Source organism: Trachymyrmex septentrionalis, unplaced genomic scaffold (genome assembly GCF_001594115.1).
Source record: "Trachymyrmex septentrionalis isolate Tsep2-gDNA-1 unplaced genomic scaffold, Tsep1.0 scaffold80, whole genome shotgun sequence".
Classification (NCBI taxonomy): domain Eukaryota; kingdom Metazoa; phylum Arthropoda; class Insecta; order Hymenoptera; family Formicidae; genus Trachymyrmex; species Trachymyrmex septentrionalis.
The window spans coordinates 1,871,306-1,884,524 of record NW_017305988.1 but is presented as its reverse complement, the minus strand read 5'-3'; the positions used below and the strand labels follow the sequence as shown (position 1 = coordinate 1,884,524).

Genomic DNA, 13,219 nt, shown 5'->3' with positions numbered 1-13,219 from the left:
AAATAAAAAATTGAAAAAAATTGTTTAGTTATTTATTATTTTAAACAACTTTTTCTCTGACCTATTTCTAATTTAATATTTTAAATAAGTTGTTAGAATTTATTTTTTATTTTAAATAAGTCGTATCAATTATTTAATCAGATTCTGCCTAACACCTATGTATCTTATCGAGGCACGGTCGAGATTAATAAGGTTGCTAATTATTTGACACAATTGTATCGAAGTAATTATTATTCCAAGACGGGAAAAAATCCTTGTATCCTTCTTCCTTACCATGTACCATATTATTCTGTTAATATTAATAAAGAAAATTATAGGGAATTTTTACATTTTACTTAATTTATTCAGCTCGAAGGTTTAACATAAATTTACATATAGTTAATTAGCGATGCAATTTGCGCGAGGATACGCTGACACCTTTATGTTTTGTGATCCGTGAAATATTAATTCCGAAAATTAAAAGCTATGCTTTTTTCTTATAAGAATAAATTAGAAATAATATCCCAATGTGATAATGCGCTAGATAATCAGTGCTTGAAACTGGCGTTGAAAAATTATATCCGTTATAATAGATAAGCTCTTATATCCGTTATAATATATAAGCTCTGTCTCTATCAGGCTTGATAGAATATATAAGCAGAATAATATTTATAAATGATGTAGCAAATCTTGCCAGATGTTACGTGAGTGTATGGCAAATATTACCGAAAAACACGTAACATAAGCTGAAATCATAAATTAAAAGAAATGTCGAAAACATTGTAATAAAATAAAACTTCGTTTGTTATTTTATCATATTTCACCATAAATATTTTATCACATCTTACACCATAATTATTTTAAATATATGTCTTTTTTTCAAAAATCTATCGCAAAATTTATTATTTATTTATATGTCAAACGCTAATTATTACCTTTTTTTTTGGAACTGAAATGACAATAGCGCGCTTTTATTCTGCGAAGACGAGTTCAAGGCTGTATATTCGAATCTTGCGGAAACGAGTTTTATTGTGGAGAAGGCAGTTCGGAGTAATGACACACAGGAAAGAAGTGTAATGCGTGATCACTCAGAGAGTACGCGGTTACACTCGCGGATTAACGTATGCGAGATATCGCCTCAACCTTCGACACTCTCGATGCGTACGCACGTATGTAACAAACTTAATTAACTAAACGCACGTGAGCCGTATATCGGCTGACTGGTTTTTTGTGAATGGAACCGTGAGAGAAGTACGAACGCCGGTACGAATGGCCGCGCTCTTATGCCCACGTAATAATCATGATCCGGCAAATCCAGTGGTTCTCACAGCGGAAGGTGTAAGCTGGTTTCCGGAAGTACGTCGACCCCCGGGCGTCTAGTTGCTTCGCGAGAGGCAAAGGACCCTCTCGTCTCTGATCACGAACATTAGAAATTAGCGGCGCGGAGCTCTGCGTTCGGCTAAGCGGGTAAACATTTATCTTGCAAGGTTTTGTGGGAAATCGCGACATGTGAAACATCAAACCGGTCATAAAGTCGACTTGTTGATGTGTGTCCGCGTGAAATACCGGATCGGGTGGTAGCCAGTTAAGTGGTATTAGGTCCATTGAATGACACAGAAGTCTCCTTTATCAAGCGTCATCGAGTCGTGTATGATATATGAAGAGCAGACTTTCAAAATGCGTTTTGTCCAAAATTTATAATTTTCGAAAAACGAGAAAGAAAGCCATAAGGAAACCACGCGCCTTACCACAGAAAATATCGATATTTGCCAATCAATAAGATGTAAAACAAAATTGCTAAATAATTTTCTAATGTTAAACAAATGCATTTCGTTTGTTTCTAAGTTAAAGGATATAACACACATGAAATGTTTAGATTTTTCCAGTATATAAATTGAAGCTGAAAAAATGCTTTTTCAACATTCCAAAGTAGCTTATAGTACGTGTCTTTCATTATTAAACACTACGCCGTCTCAAACTCAAAAAATCATATTTTGGACAAAATGCATTTTGAAAATTTGCTCTTCATATGTATTTTCAAGAATACATCCTCTGGAAACTAAATCTCTCACGTGATATGTGGTAATTTCTGCACGGGAACTTGATTCATCTTAAGAGGAATGTCGTATACGCGTGTATACATGTATAGGAAAATGCTCTATATGCGTGTACGAGTATATAGAGTTAAATAAATATTGTGTATTATCTAATATACTTGCATTGGAAATATTAGTCACGCGTCTTGAATGCGCATGCAACAGCACATTTCAATATTTTACAATCCTTTACGGTCTTGTGACTTTAAATCCTGTATACTTATTAAGTCATTAATATATCGTTGTTAAAAAGAAGAAAATATAAAGGAAAACGCAAAATCGAATTTCAAGAATTTGAATCATTGACTAAAATTATATTTCAATTGGATTCATGATTTGCTAATATATTGTTAATTATCGAACTATTATATATTTTTTATAGATTTTTTTAATAGATTAGATATAAAACAATTTGTCGACTCCTTTGTCAGTTACGGTCTGGCGATCGGTCGTGCTTCATCGAATCTTCGATAAAGATCGTATACCGGTACTTTATCATATCCTAATGCTGAAATATTCGCCGAACTTGATATCATTATTATTGTTATTTAAATTATTTGCTGCAATTTTACACACATAATATATTCATGACGTATTAAATATAATCATCAACTCCTTTTTGATGTAAAATTAAAATAAAAAGAGTCATAATATAAAACAGCCAAATTATAGCGTGGCAAATTTAATTAGTGCTCAATTCGACTTTATTTCCATATTAAATTGTTTATCAGAAATACTCTGACTCAAAAAAAGAATCAACGTTTTTTAGGTATCATAATTGAGTTAACTCGAATGACCTAACGCAGTACTCTTCACTCTAAATTTTTTAGAGTAAAATTTCACTCCAAGGAAAGTGATAGTTGCGCCAGTCCGACAAGGAGTGAACTTCACTTCACTCCTTTAGGAATGAATTTTTTAATCTAACCTAAAAAGTTAATTTTAATGATTAATATCTCGCTTTGCGAGACAGAGCAATGTATTTTTCTGCCATATTCGTTCGTTTTGTGCAAAAAATATAATACATTGAATGAGTCTAATAATTTTTCGATTAGACGTAGGGAGGCTAAACTTCACTAATATAATATTTATCACAATAAAATTTCAGTCTCTTCCTTCGGAGAGTGAAATTATTTACTCTCCACATAAATAGAAAATTCTTCACTCTCTGAAAGTGAAAATATCACTCCTGTAAGACTAGCACAACTATCACTCATTGGGAATGAAATTTTACTCCTAAAAATTTAGTTCATGATTTTTAAGCAAAAAATATTTCAAGATGTCTTAATAAGGCGACAGATGGTTAAAAAAAAAAAAGAGAATATGCTCGACGTAACGCGCGTTAAGCAGCGATCGAGCTATTAGTAAAAACCGAATTCTAATTTTTTTCGAGAATGTCTGATTAACGCGTGACGAAATGATTTTTTAATTCGAGGAGAGTTACGCGGCTTGCGCCACTTCTTCAATTTTTAACAACGTAAATTACGCTCATAGAACTCACGAGTGTTGACGAACTTAAAAAACAAATCGCCATGAGCAGTTCAGGCAAGGATTTATCTTCTTTTTTTTTTTCGACACAAGATCGCCTACGACACGAGAACGTAGGCGATCTCTTTTATATACGCATCTAAGAATCTGTATACACGCATGAGATTCGACTATGGCTTGCAAGACCTGTTTTCGTGATTACCTCGTCTTGAGGAATCTTGCCAGCACGCGTGTCCGCCAGGAATAGAAACACAGGCAGTCTTTGTCTGTCTGCGTTCGAAGCCAGAAGGATTCTTCAACAACTTCCGTGGCTTTCTGTGGTTTAGCCGATTGATCGGTAAGTGGAACATGTTCTTACGTGAATGTTCTGTAACGACGTAATTCACGTTAACTGAAGTTTCCATGATGCATTAACCACAAAAAGAACAACGACGACTATTTAAAAAGCAAGAAGGAATATACATTTCATATAGAGATCATTTTGGAACGTAATTTTGTACTTAAACTAGAGATTTTAAATATAATTCCATGCTTATGTATACATGTGGACTTTTTAAATATGATTTTGTGTTAAAATTGACCTTGAAAAAGATAGTTCTCGCTTTAATTCATTGTACCTTGTAACTTGAATCTTACATCTTCTTGAATTTGTTACATTTTCGCGAAATTATCAGTATTGTCGAAAGAATTGTTCATTAATACCATAAAAATGCTTTCAAAAATTATCGGAAAATATCACAAATTATGTAATTTGTGCATCCTGAGTTTGAGTCAAGCAACCGGTTTCTATAATATCCGACATAAGATTCGGAGAATAATCTAAGCCATCGTTTATCATGATCATTGTAATTACGATTATATACGCGAGAACTGTCATAAGGAGTGTCGCAAAATAGTCTCAAAGCGTGGGATTTGATGCATCTACTATACAATTTTCTTGGCTATCAATGTAAAGTTGTAATCAATGTCTTGAAGTTTCTCACATATTATTGTAATTAACTGGTAAAGATAAAATAAAAGCTAATTTAACGATTATGTACTTTTTAATTACCGTATAGCTTTTATATGTTTTGAAAGAAATAAAAAAAATTTTGAAGTAAACAAAATTGTACAGATGAGACTTAAATTATCATTTATTTGTACACAATATACTCTATTAAGTTATTAATATTAACAACATACGTATACATTATTTTAATAGCTGTATAATACATTCAATCAATTATTATTGAGTTATTGACAGTATAGATATCTGATATCTGATGTATACATATAGAAATGTGAAGATTTTCGGTTTGTAAAAAAAGAAAATCGTTAGTTATTTTTAGGAAATGACGATGCTGTCCCTCATCATATGTTTGCTACCTCTAGCGGCAAGTATACCTGTAGAAGTTGGAAAAATCAATGAAACGTCAAAGAATTTGATCGTGAACATCGAAAACAATATCCTGAAAGATGTTCAATTAGTTGGAAATTTTAATCATACGGTATTGAATTTATCAAGCCTTCCGGATCTTCACGCGCTGGAGAAAAATGCCTTTGATAATGTGCTTGATGTGGAGTCTCTCATACTTACCAACAATTCGTTGACTTCTCTGCCGGATTTCGTCTTCTCTAATCTGACAAAATTGAAGAGCTTATCGTTGTCGGATAATCAAATATCGAATGTCCGAAATCTTTTTGTCGGGTTGGAGAATCTACAGTTGTTGGATATATCTCGCAATCCTATCAGACATTTTGGAAGGGGCCACCTGTTTGGCCTCACCAAATCCGTGAAAATTCTCACTGACGGAAATATTCTTTGGAGCATCAGTACAGGTGTATTCGCTAATTCTTTCCTTAAAGACACCGAGGAGATAAAGCGACTGGCAGCAATGCAAAATCAGGAAAATCCCGTAAAGGAGGAGAAAATCGACAAAAATAAGGTAGCTACGGACGAATCACAGGAACGAAAGCTCGTTGAAAGCTCTGTTGTCGGAAATACTCGACTGAAAATTTGCAAGTCTGATGGTATCGTAACATCATTGGCAATTCTTCTGAAGGACGAAGAACTTGTTGACGGATGTGCCGAGGTGCCAATTGATACCTCGATGAAAGTGAATCTCGCTGAGCTGGGTATCAAAGGTTTCCAGGAAGATTGGTATCGATTACACTCTCTGCGGATCGCCTCGTTGGATCTGTCGAACAATGAAATCACCGAGATCACGAAGGAGACGCTGAATAATCTGCCGTCAAGTCTGACGTATGTAAACTTCCAAGGGAATAAAATACGCAGGATCTGGAGTCAGGTGATCGAGAACGATCACTTGAATATACTCAACTTGAGGAACAATTTGATCGAGGAGATCGAGGAAGGTGCGTTTGCCAAGACGGATCTATTTGAATTGTATCTCTCTGGTAATCAACTGAAGAGTTTGAATTTTGTCTCCAGTCTGCCGGATGCCCTCACCGCCTTTCTTGCGAACGGAAATCACATAATTTCTATTCCCGACGGCGTGTTCTCCAAGTTCTACCGTTTGAATTACTTATGTCTCGACGACAACAAAATCGAAGCATTGCAGAACGATGTTTTTCAAGGTTTGAAATTCTTGTTAACGTTATCATTGGCGAGGAATGATATAAAGACGATTGAACCGAACGCTTTCAAAGGCTTAACAAAGCTGCAGAGACTTGATCTTCGCCACAACTCTATACGTGATCTCCAGAAGGGTACTTTTGCTGAGTTGACTGATCTGAGGCAGTTGAACCTCGCCAATAACAAGATCTCCAAGATCACGTTTACCGATCTAGCGCAATCCGTGGACTCCCTGTATCTCGATTATAATGAGATCGATATTCTCGAGGAAGGCAATTTCGTTCGAACTCCGACATCTACCTTATCCTTGATCGGAAATAGAATTTCTAACATAACGCGTGGTGCCTTTAACCTGCCAACTCTGAGGGATCTGTATTTGAACAACAACACTTTAACCACTATAGAGGGTGATAGCTACGAAGGCTTGAACTTGTTGAGACGTCTCTGGCTTTCGGAAAATAAAATATCCGAGATTCACAAAGGAGCTTGCAAAAATCTAGGAAGTCTTTACGTTTTAGATATATCCAAGAATTCTTTTCAGAGGCTGGAAAACGGCGCTCTTCATGGTCTCAATACGGTCTTTGGCACCAGTTTGTACGTCTTCGAGAACAATTTGAAGGAGATACAAGGCGGCGTTTTCGATGATGTTTAAAATTCTCTTTTTTTAATTCAAGTAATTTACACATATATTTTTTCTATTAAATAGTCTTGAAAAATAACATAAAAATTATTGGTCTTTAATTTACGAACATTTGAAAAATTTAATTCCATTAAATTATATTATAAATAAACTATCATATGAAATATATATTCATACAGATTTTATAAAAGAGCATTTTTTTATTTTACCTAGAAATATAAGAAAATCAATGTCATAAAATTGCACATATTGAGAATACAGAATTTTTAGTACTACTTATATTTAAACGTATCAAAATATGCATGAATTCGCTAAATTAATTCTAAAAGACATTTTTGCACAATTTACCGAACAAGCAAAAATTTATATTATCGTGATATAAATATTTTAATGCATATAACTTTTGAGCAAAACAGTTGTTGATGTTTGAAAAGTATTATACATGATATCTTTAAAAAATATTACTTTTGGTTGCTTTCATCCGTATTTTTCCTAATATGTAATTATTTTTCTGCACGAAGTCTTTCAAGAAAACGAAATCATGATAAAGTGAAATTGCAAATTATCAATCAAGCATAATTTATGTAATCATTACAAACAATTATATGTCATTTCTCTTAATATGTATTAATCGAGAGCACGTTCTTTATGCGATTGCTCGACCGTTTATAATTGTGTTAATATTTACTCAAGAAAGGCAAACAGATAGAACAATTTTCGTAAAAGTGACTGACAATTCGCTTTCACCAAACATGCCTATAAATTCATGTGTAAAACTGTATAGTAATAATAATAATAATCCGTCCATACGAGATGAAATATGCAACTGGCTGGCCTTGACTTTCACATGAAACCTTTCAACTTCCAAGTCCATCGGGCTCTTGAGACCCGTTTGAAGGTCGGTACGTTAGAAAATTTTTTTATTTCTTTTTTCCACTTTGAACTATTAACAGTATATCGCGGCTGAAGCGTTGTATAAGGAAATTGAGTAATCGAACATCCTCGTAATTAGAAATTGAGGACCGGAAGATGGTTTTTTTGTCCATTTACATATATTATGATGTTAATAAAAAAGATGTCTTATGTATATAGATGTATATATAATATATAAATGAATAAATATTATTATCGGTTTGCAAATAAAAAACTAAAAAGATATCTTACATGAATTTAAACAATTGATCACGTACGGGTTAAAAGACTGGTTTAAGTGGGATCATCTTGTGGTATATACATGCGTTGCACATATAATGGTCTCTGTTATTTTAAGACTGAACCAATTGAAGTTAGCTATAATTTTCAACGAGCTTGGGCCTCGACGCTCTACTATAATTTCATTGGAACTAGATAATTTCGTTTCACGCCACATCGATCGTAACAATTATGTGTGACAAAACATAGGCGGCGTTTCCACCGCAAACCGGAAGTAGCTAGTCAGCGAACGTAATTACGTAACACATATTCCTTGGGTTTAATTAACTCGCGGATAAACCTTGATCACGCTCGTAAAGCGCAGCGATCCTGCCTTCCTTAAGCAGTCAAGTTCTTCTTCGTGGTGCTCGGCGGTACGATCTGACGAGTCGATTTGTTTAATTGGATCTCGGAGGGGTTCGGGTTAGATCCTCCAGCAGATAGGGCTCGCGTCTTTGTTGCATTTCTCACTGCGATCGCACATTTACGATGATAACCGCGCACAACTAATTGGCGCGAGCTTAATGAGCCTCCGGATTTCTTTCGTAGCCATCTTGGTTTAAAAGCCCAAATCGTTAGATATAAAAAGATACACTTGCGTCCGGTTTCCTGCACGAATGAACCGCCAGTTACGATTTCACGGCGACTGAGGTTCTGCCAAAGAAGCGTTGATTCTCACATACCAAGTGCTTTCCGTTCCGTAGCGAAGGTCCCGGGCAATTTTGTGGCATTGACACTGAATACTCAGCATTTCCGGTTTCGCCAACGGTACTCTAAGATTATCGATCGGCGTACACGTTGGTGATATCATAATGACAGAATATATACCGAGAAACCTCAATTTCACAGCTCACTAAATTTCGTCCTCGATTACAATCGAATACTAAATTTTACGAATTGAGCACTTTAAATTGGATCGTATATAAAATATTATACAAGTAATTTTATTATATTGTTAAAGGTATTGTTAATGTAAAGTAAAAATGTTACGTGTATAAATAATTAAAAATTTTGTAGGTTTTCATTATATTTATTGAACAAATATTTATGCCATAATTTATCGAGAAGAAAATGCTTCAGAAATACCTAAATATAAAAAATTAAAGATAACAATTCTAATATATTATTAATGTCTATAGCTGTATTACTTGTGTCAATTTTAGTAATGACATCGTTTTGTTGTCATCATTAAGCATTTTTGTTAAAATAAAACTTTAAGATGAAAAGATAACGCAGAAAACATATTAAGATACACGTAAGTTTAGCAGTGCGGTGTAAAAATTCAATGAATGTTGGCCAGTGGATCTTATATTGGCTAAAAAAAAAAGAGACTGCCATCGAATTTGTTAAGGTATGTTTTAAGTAGGACATAAGTACCTTGACTCGCAGCAGAAAGATCCTGGTTCGTTGGCCTACGTAGCCGCTGATGGACACTGCATGTAACATCCAGAAAGCAATTATATGTATGTCTGTTGAACATATTGATATCTTTTTGCTATCATTTTATGTTAGATCAAATGCAGAAACATATAATAAATAACAAACTGGTAATCTAATATTACATCATACGTACTACGTTACTTTTTATTTTAAACACTTGATTTATTTTATCTTGACAGTAAATGAATTCAGAAAGACTCTCTTAACTCTAATTACTGATTACATATATTTATATATAAATATATATACACACACACACATACATATATAATGCTGTAGTATTTATATCAGTATTAAGAATTATGAGAGTCTTCTTGAACTCATTTACTATCAAGATAAAAAAGAATAGGATATTTTGAAACATAAAACCGACGTAAGTATGAGATGTTTATACATATATATAGATATGCAGATAATTCTGTATAATTCTTTTCTTTATAAAATATTCATTCTTTACATCGATTAAACAATTTAATTATAGTATATAATATATTAACAACATAAATATAAACGTATTTTGTAAAAAAAAGGAATTAGGCCACAGATATAATGATAACCATAAGCATCATCGTATTGTGTATAACTGCCTATAATTAGTTAGTATGTAATTAATGCTTTCTAATCATCATAGAGTGAAAGGGACGATCGTGCATTTTATGAATACGTGCATGTGACATGGTATCATTGTTATCATCTGCATTTTATCCAGATTTTATTACGTAAATAAATTAGATAAACGACGCGATATGATATATATGAAGCATCTATCTTGATACTTACAAAATTGAAAGACCAGAAACTTAAACGACAATCTCAGAAGACTTTCGATACTTAATTTTTTTTTTATTGCTCTTATGTACGTTTCATAACTATCATTTATAACCAGTCAATGTTACCTTCATGCCCATACGCATCTGCATAAATTCGTCTTTTCATAGTTCTTTTTTGCATAAACCCATAAACCGCATGCTCGCGGAATATAGAAAGCGGTGGTCGCTATGGTCGAAGAAATTGTGCGTAATTACTTTCAAGAATCGCTCCGTATTTTTAACAGCCGCCGGCAAAGAGAGGCATTTTATCTTAACTGGTATAAGACTGGAGAATTTTTAAGCCGCTTGATTGCTTCTGCCTTCATTTAATATAACCAGCTGATTATATAATGTAGTCGCATGAAAATAAACTTGTCTTAGAAATTAAACACGTCTTAAATATTAAATATGATATTAATTGTTACAAAAATTACTGCTTTTTACTCGCATGTACTAATATATGTCATCAATGATACCTATTATTGTAAATAGTATTCTAAATCTATTTATAATTTTTGCAAAAGACGTATTAATGTATGATAACAGAATACGTTAAAGGATTGAAACATTTATTCGGTACACTTTGAAAGAACGGGATTAACAGAACGGAACTAAGTTTTTTTCTCAGCAAGCTCTAATGCTTTTCATTTACCTACATATTTCAGGTTAGCATGCTGACAATGAGTTCATGATTATTAAAACTGCATATAGACTATATCAATATTACTAATTTTAAAACACAGAATCGAATTAATATATAACTTAGCAAAAAATAGCCATTAGCTTTTTGGTATTTTTAGATTAACATTAATTAAAAATTTATATAATTATTTTTGCTATTATTTGTTCCAATTAATATAGATAATTATATTTCTTTTCTTGAATTTTCAAAAATTTATTCTTTATTTGCAGAGATTTAGATGCGCAACAACACATTAATAAGATAATATATAAAAATAATTATTAAAAGTATTATTAACTAAAATTAGATTTTTTTGTAATTAATCATTTTCCCAAATAAAATGATAGATAAAAAATAAAAAAATACTAAAGTTATGATTAATTCAATAAATGGTAGCAAAAAAGTTATGAATCTTTATGTCAAAGTCATCGAAAGAAATCACAATTTTAATTTAATCACTGATGAATGATTTTTACGTGACAAGAGATCTCGCAATCATGTCCGAAGAACCGTGAAAGTAATATAGACGCTAGTAAAACTCAATTTCCATCGGAAATGTATGTAAATATGCATGTTCGTTGGCGTTCGTCAAAAGTGGATTCAAGTAACCGCCTGCATACATATGTATAAGTTTCTCCAGCGTCGAGTATGTACCATCTTTAATTGGCAACCTGAATCAGTTCGCTGACTTGATAATTATCCGGCTGAGAAGAACCATCTCGTGCGTGACACCGGCAAGTTGAACCGAAGCCAGCGACCTAATCACAAAAATTAATAGCCGAACAGACGATTTACCACTCGTGATGAGCCAATTATACCGCTATGCGTGACCTGCTTTTCAAGATAATCATATATCTTTTTAATAATCATATCTGAACGAAGAATTGTTCACTTATGACTTATTTACCTATTATATATGTCAAATGCAGTGTCTCATATTTATGTTATCCAGTTTAATAGGAGTAATGCTTATATAATTTTCTCAAGAAAAATCTCATACTGATCGCTAGTAAGTTCGCGTTGTGTATTTTACCAACTACGTCAGCCATACTATTTCTTTGTCGCACATGATAATCATCTGGCGAATTTTAAATTAAACATTTTGTTATGCGCGAATAACGTGTTTCAATCGTGCATTTTAATGTTCAGCAAAATTGCAGTAAAAAAAATGTAATTAAAGATATCGAGTTTATGTGATCAGAAAAGTTTGAGAACATAAATTTCGCTTCCATGTTCTACGTGTAAATTGAAGATAGCATGATCTCGCGAGTACAACTCCATACATGTGGTCACATAATCCGATATAGCTATTTATAAGAACCACTTTTCACTTGCGTGATACGTAAATATACGAGGAAATGTGATTCCGTAAGTCGTATAACACGATGTATACAACATGTAACCTTAACTGGTGTTGAATTTTGTTATTACAGAAATATTACTAGAGTATTTTGCACGAAACTTCGTATTTAGGATAACGATAGATTTTTTAAAATGTCAGTATACTTACACTTAAAGAATTTTGTCAAAAAACTTTGCAACTATTACTTTTATAAAAAGTAACATTTTATGGGAGAACTTATGCATTGACTAAATATATGGTGAAATCTATAGTGATAAAATTCACACGAAGCAGGGAGTTATAGAAAAAATTGATTAGTAGAAGAATGCTGCTTCTGCGAGAACGTAACAGACAAGTACGATTTTTAATATAATTAAATACTTAAGGTGGTTCTTTAGTAAAATGTCGGAAATTTGAGGTTTGCCTCACCAGGGCTCGCTCAAAATTACAATATATCTGTATAATTTAAATAAAATATTAAAACTATGTATATATCTTGATGAAATAGTATGGAAATACTATACAATAGTAAATCAAGAGCTGCATCTTCATTGGACAAAAACAAAATAAAATTATGTTTACTTTTCGAAGTTAAATATGCAAGTTTATGCACGTAAATATCTTTTCAGAATAGCTGTTGACTTATTACTTTTTTGACCATTAAAATCGTAATTTTTGAAACTATTTTAATCTCGTTTTTTGAGAAAAATCTATAAGCTTTGTGTGTAGTTAGTCAAAGAAGCGTCTGCAAGCTTGTCACTAGTAATACGTGAAAGATTATATTTTTAACATTTTTTTCTCTCTTATTTTATCGTTACCATAGAATCTTGCATACGTCAATTTCGGTACTTCAACTTCATTATATAAAAAATTAGACATTTCTATGGTAACTCGATTTACTAAGAATCACCTTAAAATTATAATAAAGATAAAAAAAATTAAAAAATAATTTTAATAAATGAAAAGAGAAAAAAATACGC

General features: G+C 32.7%; 1 protein-coding gene across 2 annotated transcripts; it reads left to right on the top strand.

The window, feature by feature from the left end:
- The first annotated feature begins 3,828 nt into the window (after positions 1-3,828).
- LOC108754643 (protein artichoke-like) lies at positions 3,829-6,806 on the top strand. Of its 2 annotated transcripts, none has more exons than XM_018497104.1 (2): positions 3,829-3,897; positions 4,879-6,806. In XM_018497104.1, the coding sequence occupies exon 2, from the start codon at positions 4,892-4,894 to the stop codon at positions 6,785-6,787; it is 1,896 nt and encodes a 631-aa protein (XP_018352606.1). In that variant the 5' UTR covers positions 3,829-3,897; positions 4,879-4,891; the 3' UTR covers positions 6,788-6,806. The 2 variants fall into 2 exon arrangements, with proteins under 2 accessions (XP_018352606.1, XP_018352607.1); XM_018497105.1 differs by having other exon boundaries at positions 3,837-3,897; positions 4,889-6,806.
- Positions 6,807-13,219: the final 6,413 nt, after the last annotated feature.

Excerpts from the sequence above, each read along its gene's own strand:
- LOC108754643 (XM_018497104.1), top strand. The coding sequence starts at position 4,892 with ATGACGATGCTGTCCCTCATCATATGTTTGCTACCTCTAGCGGCAAGT.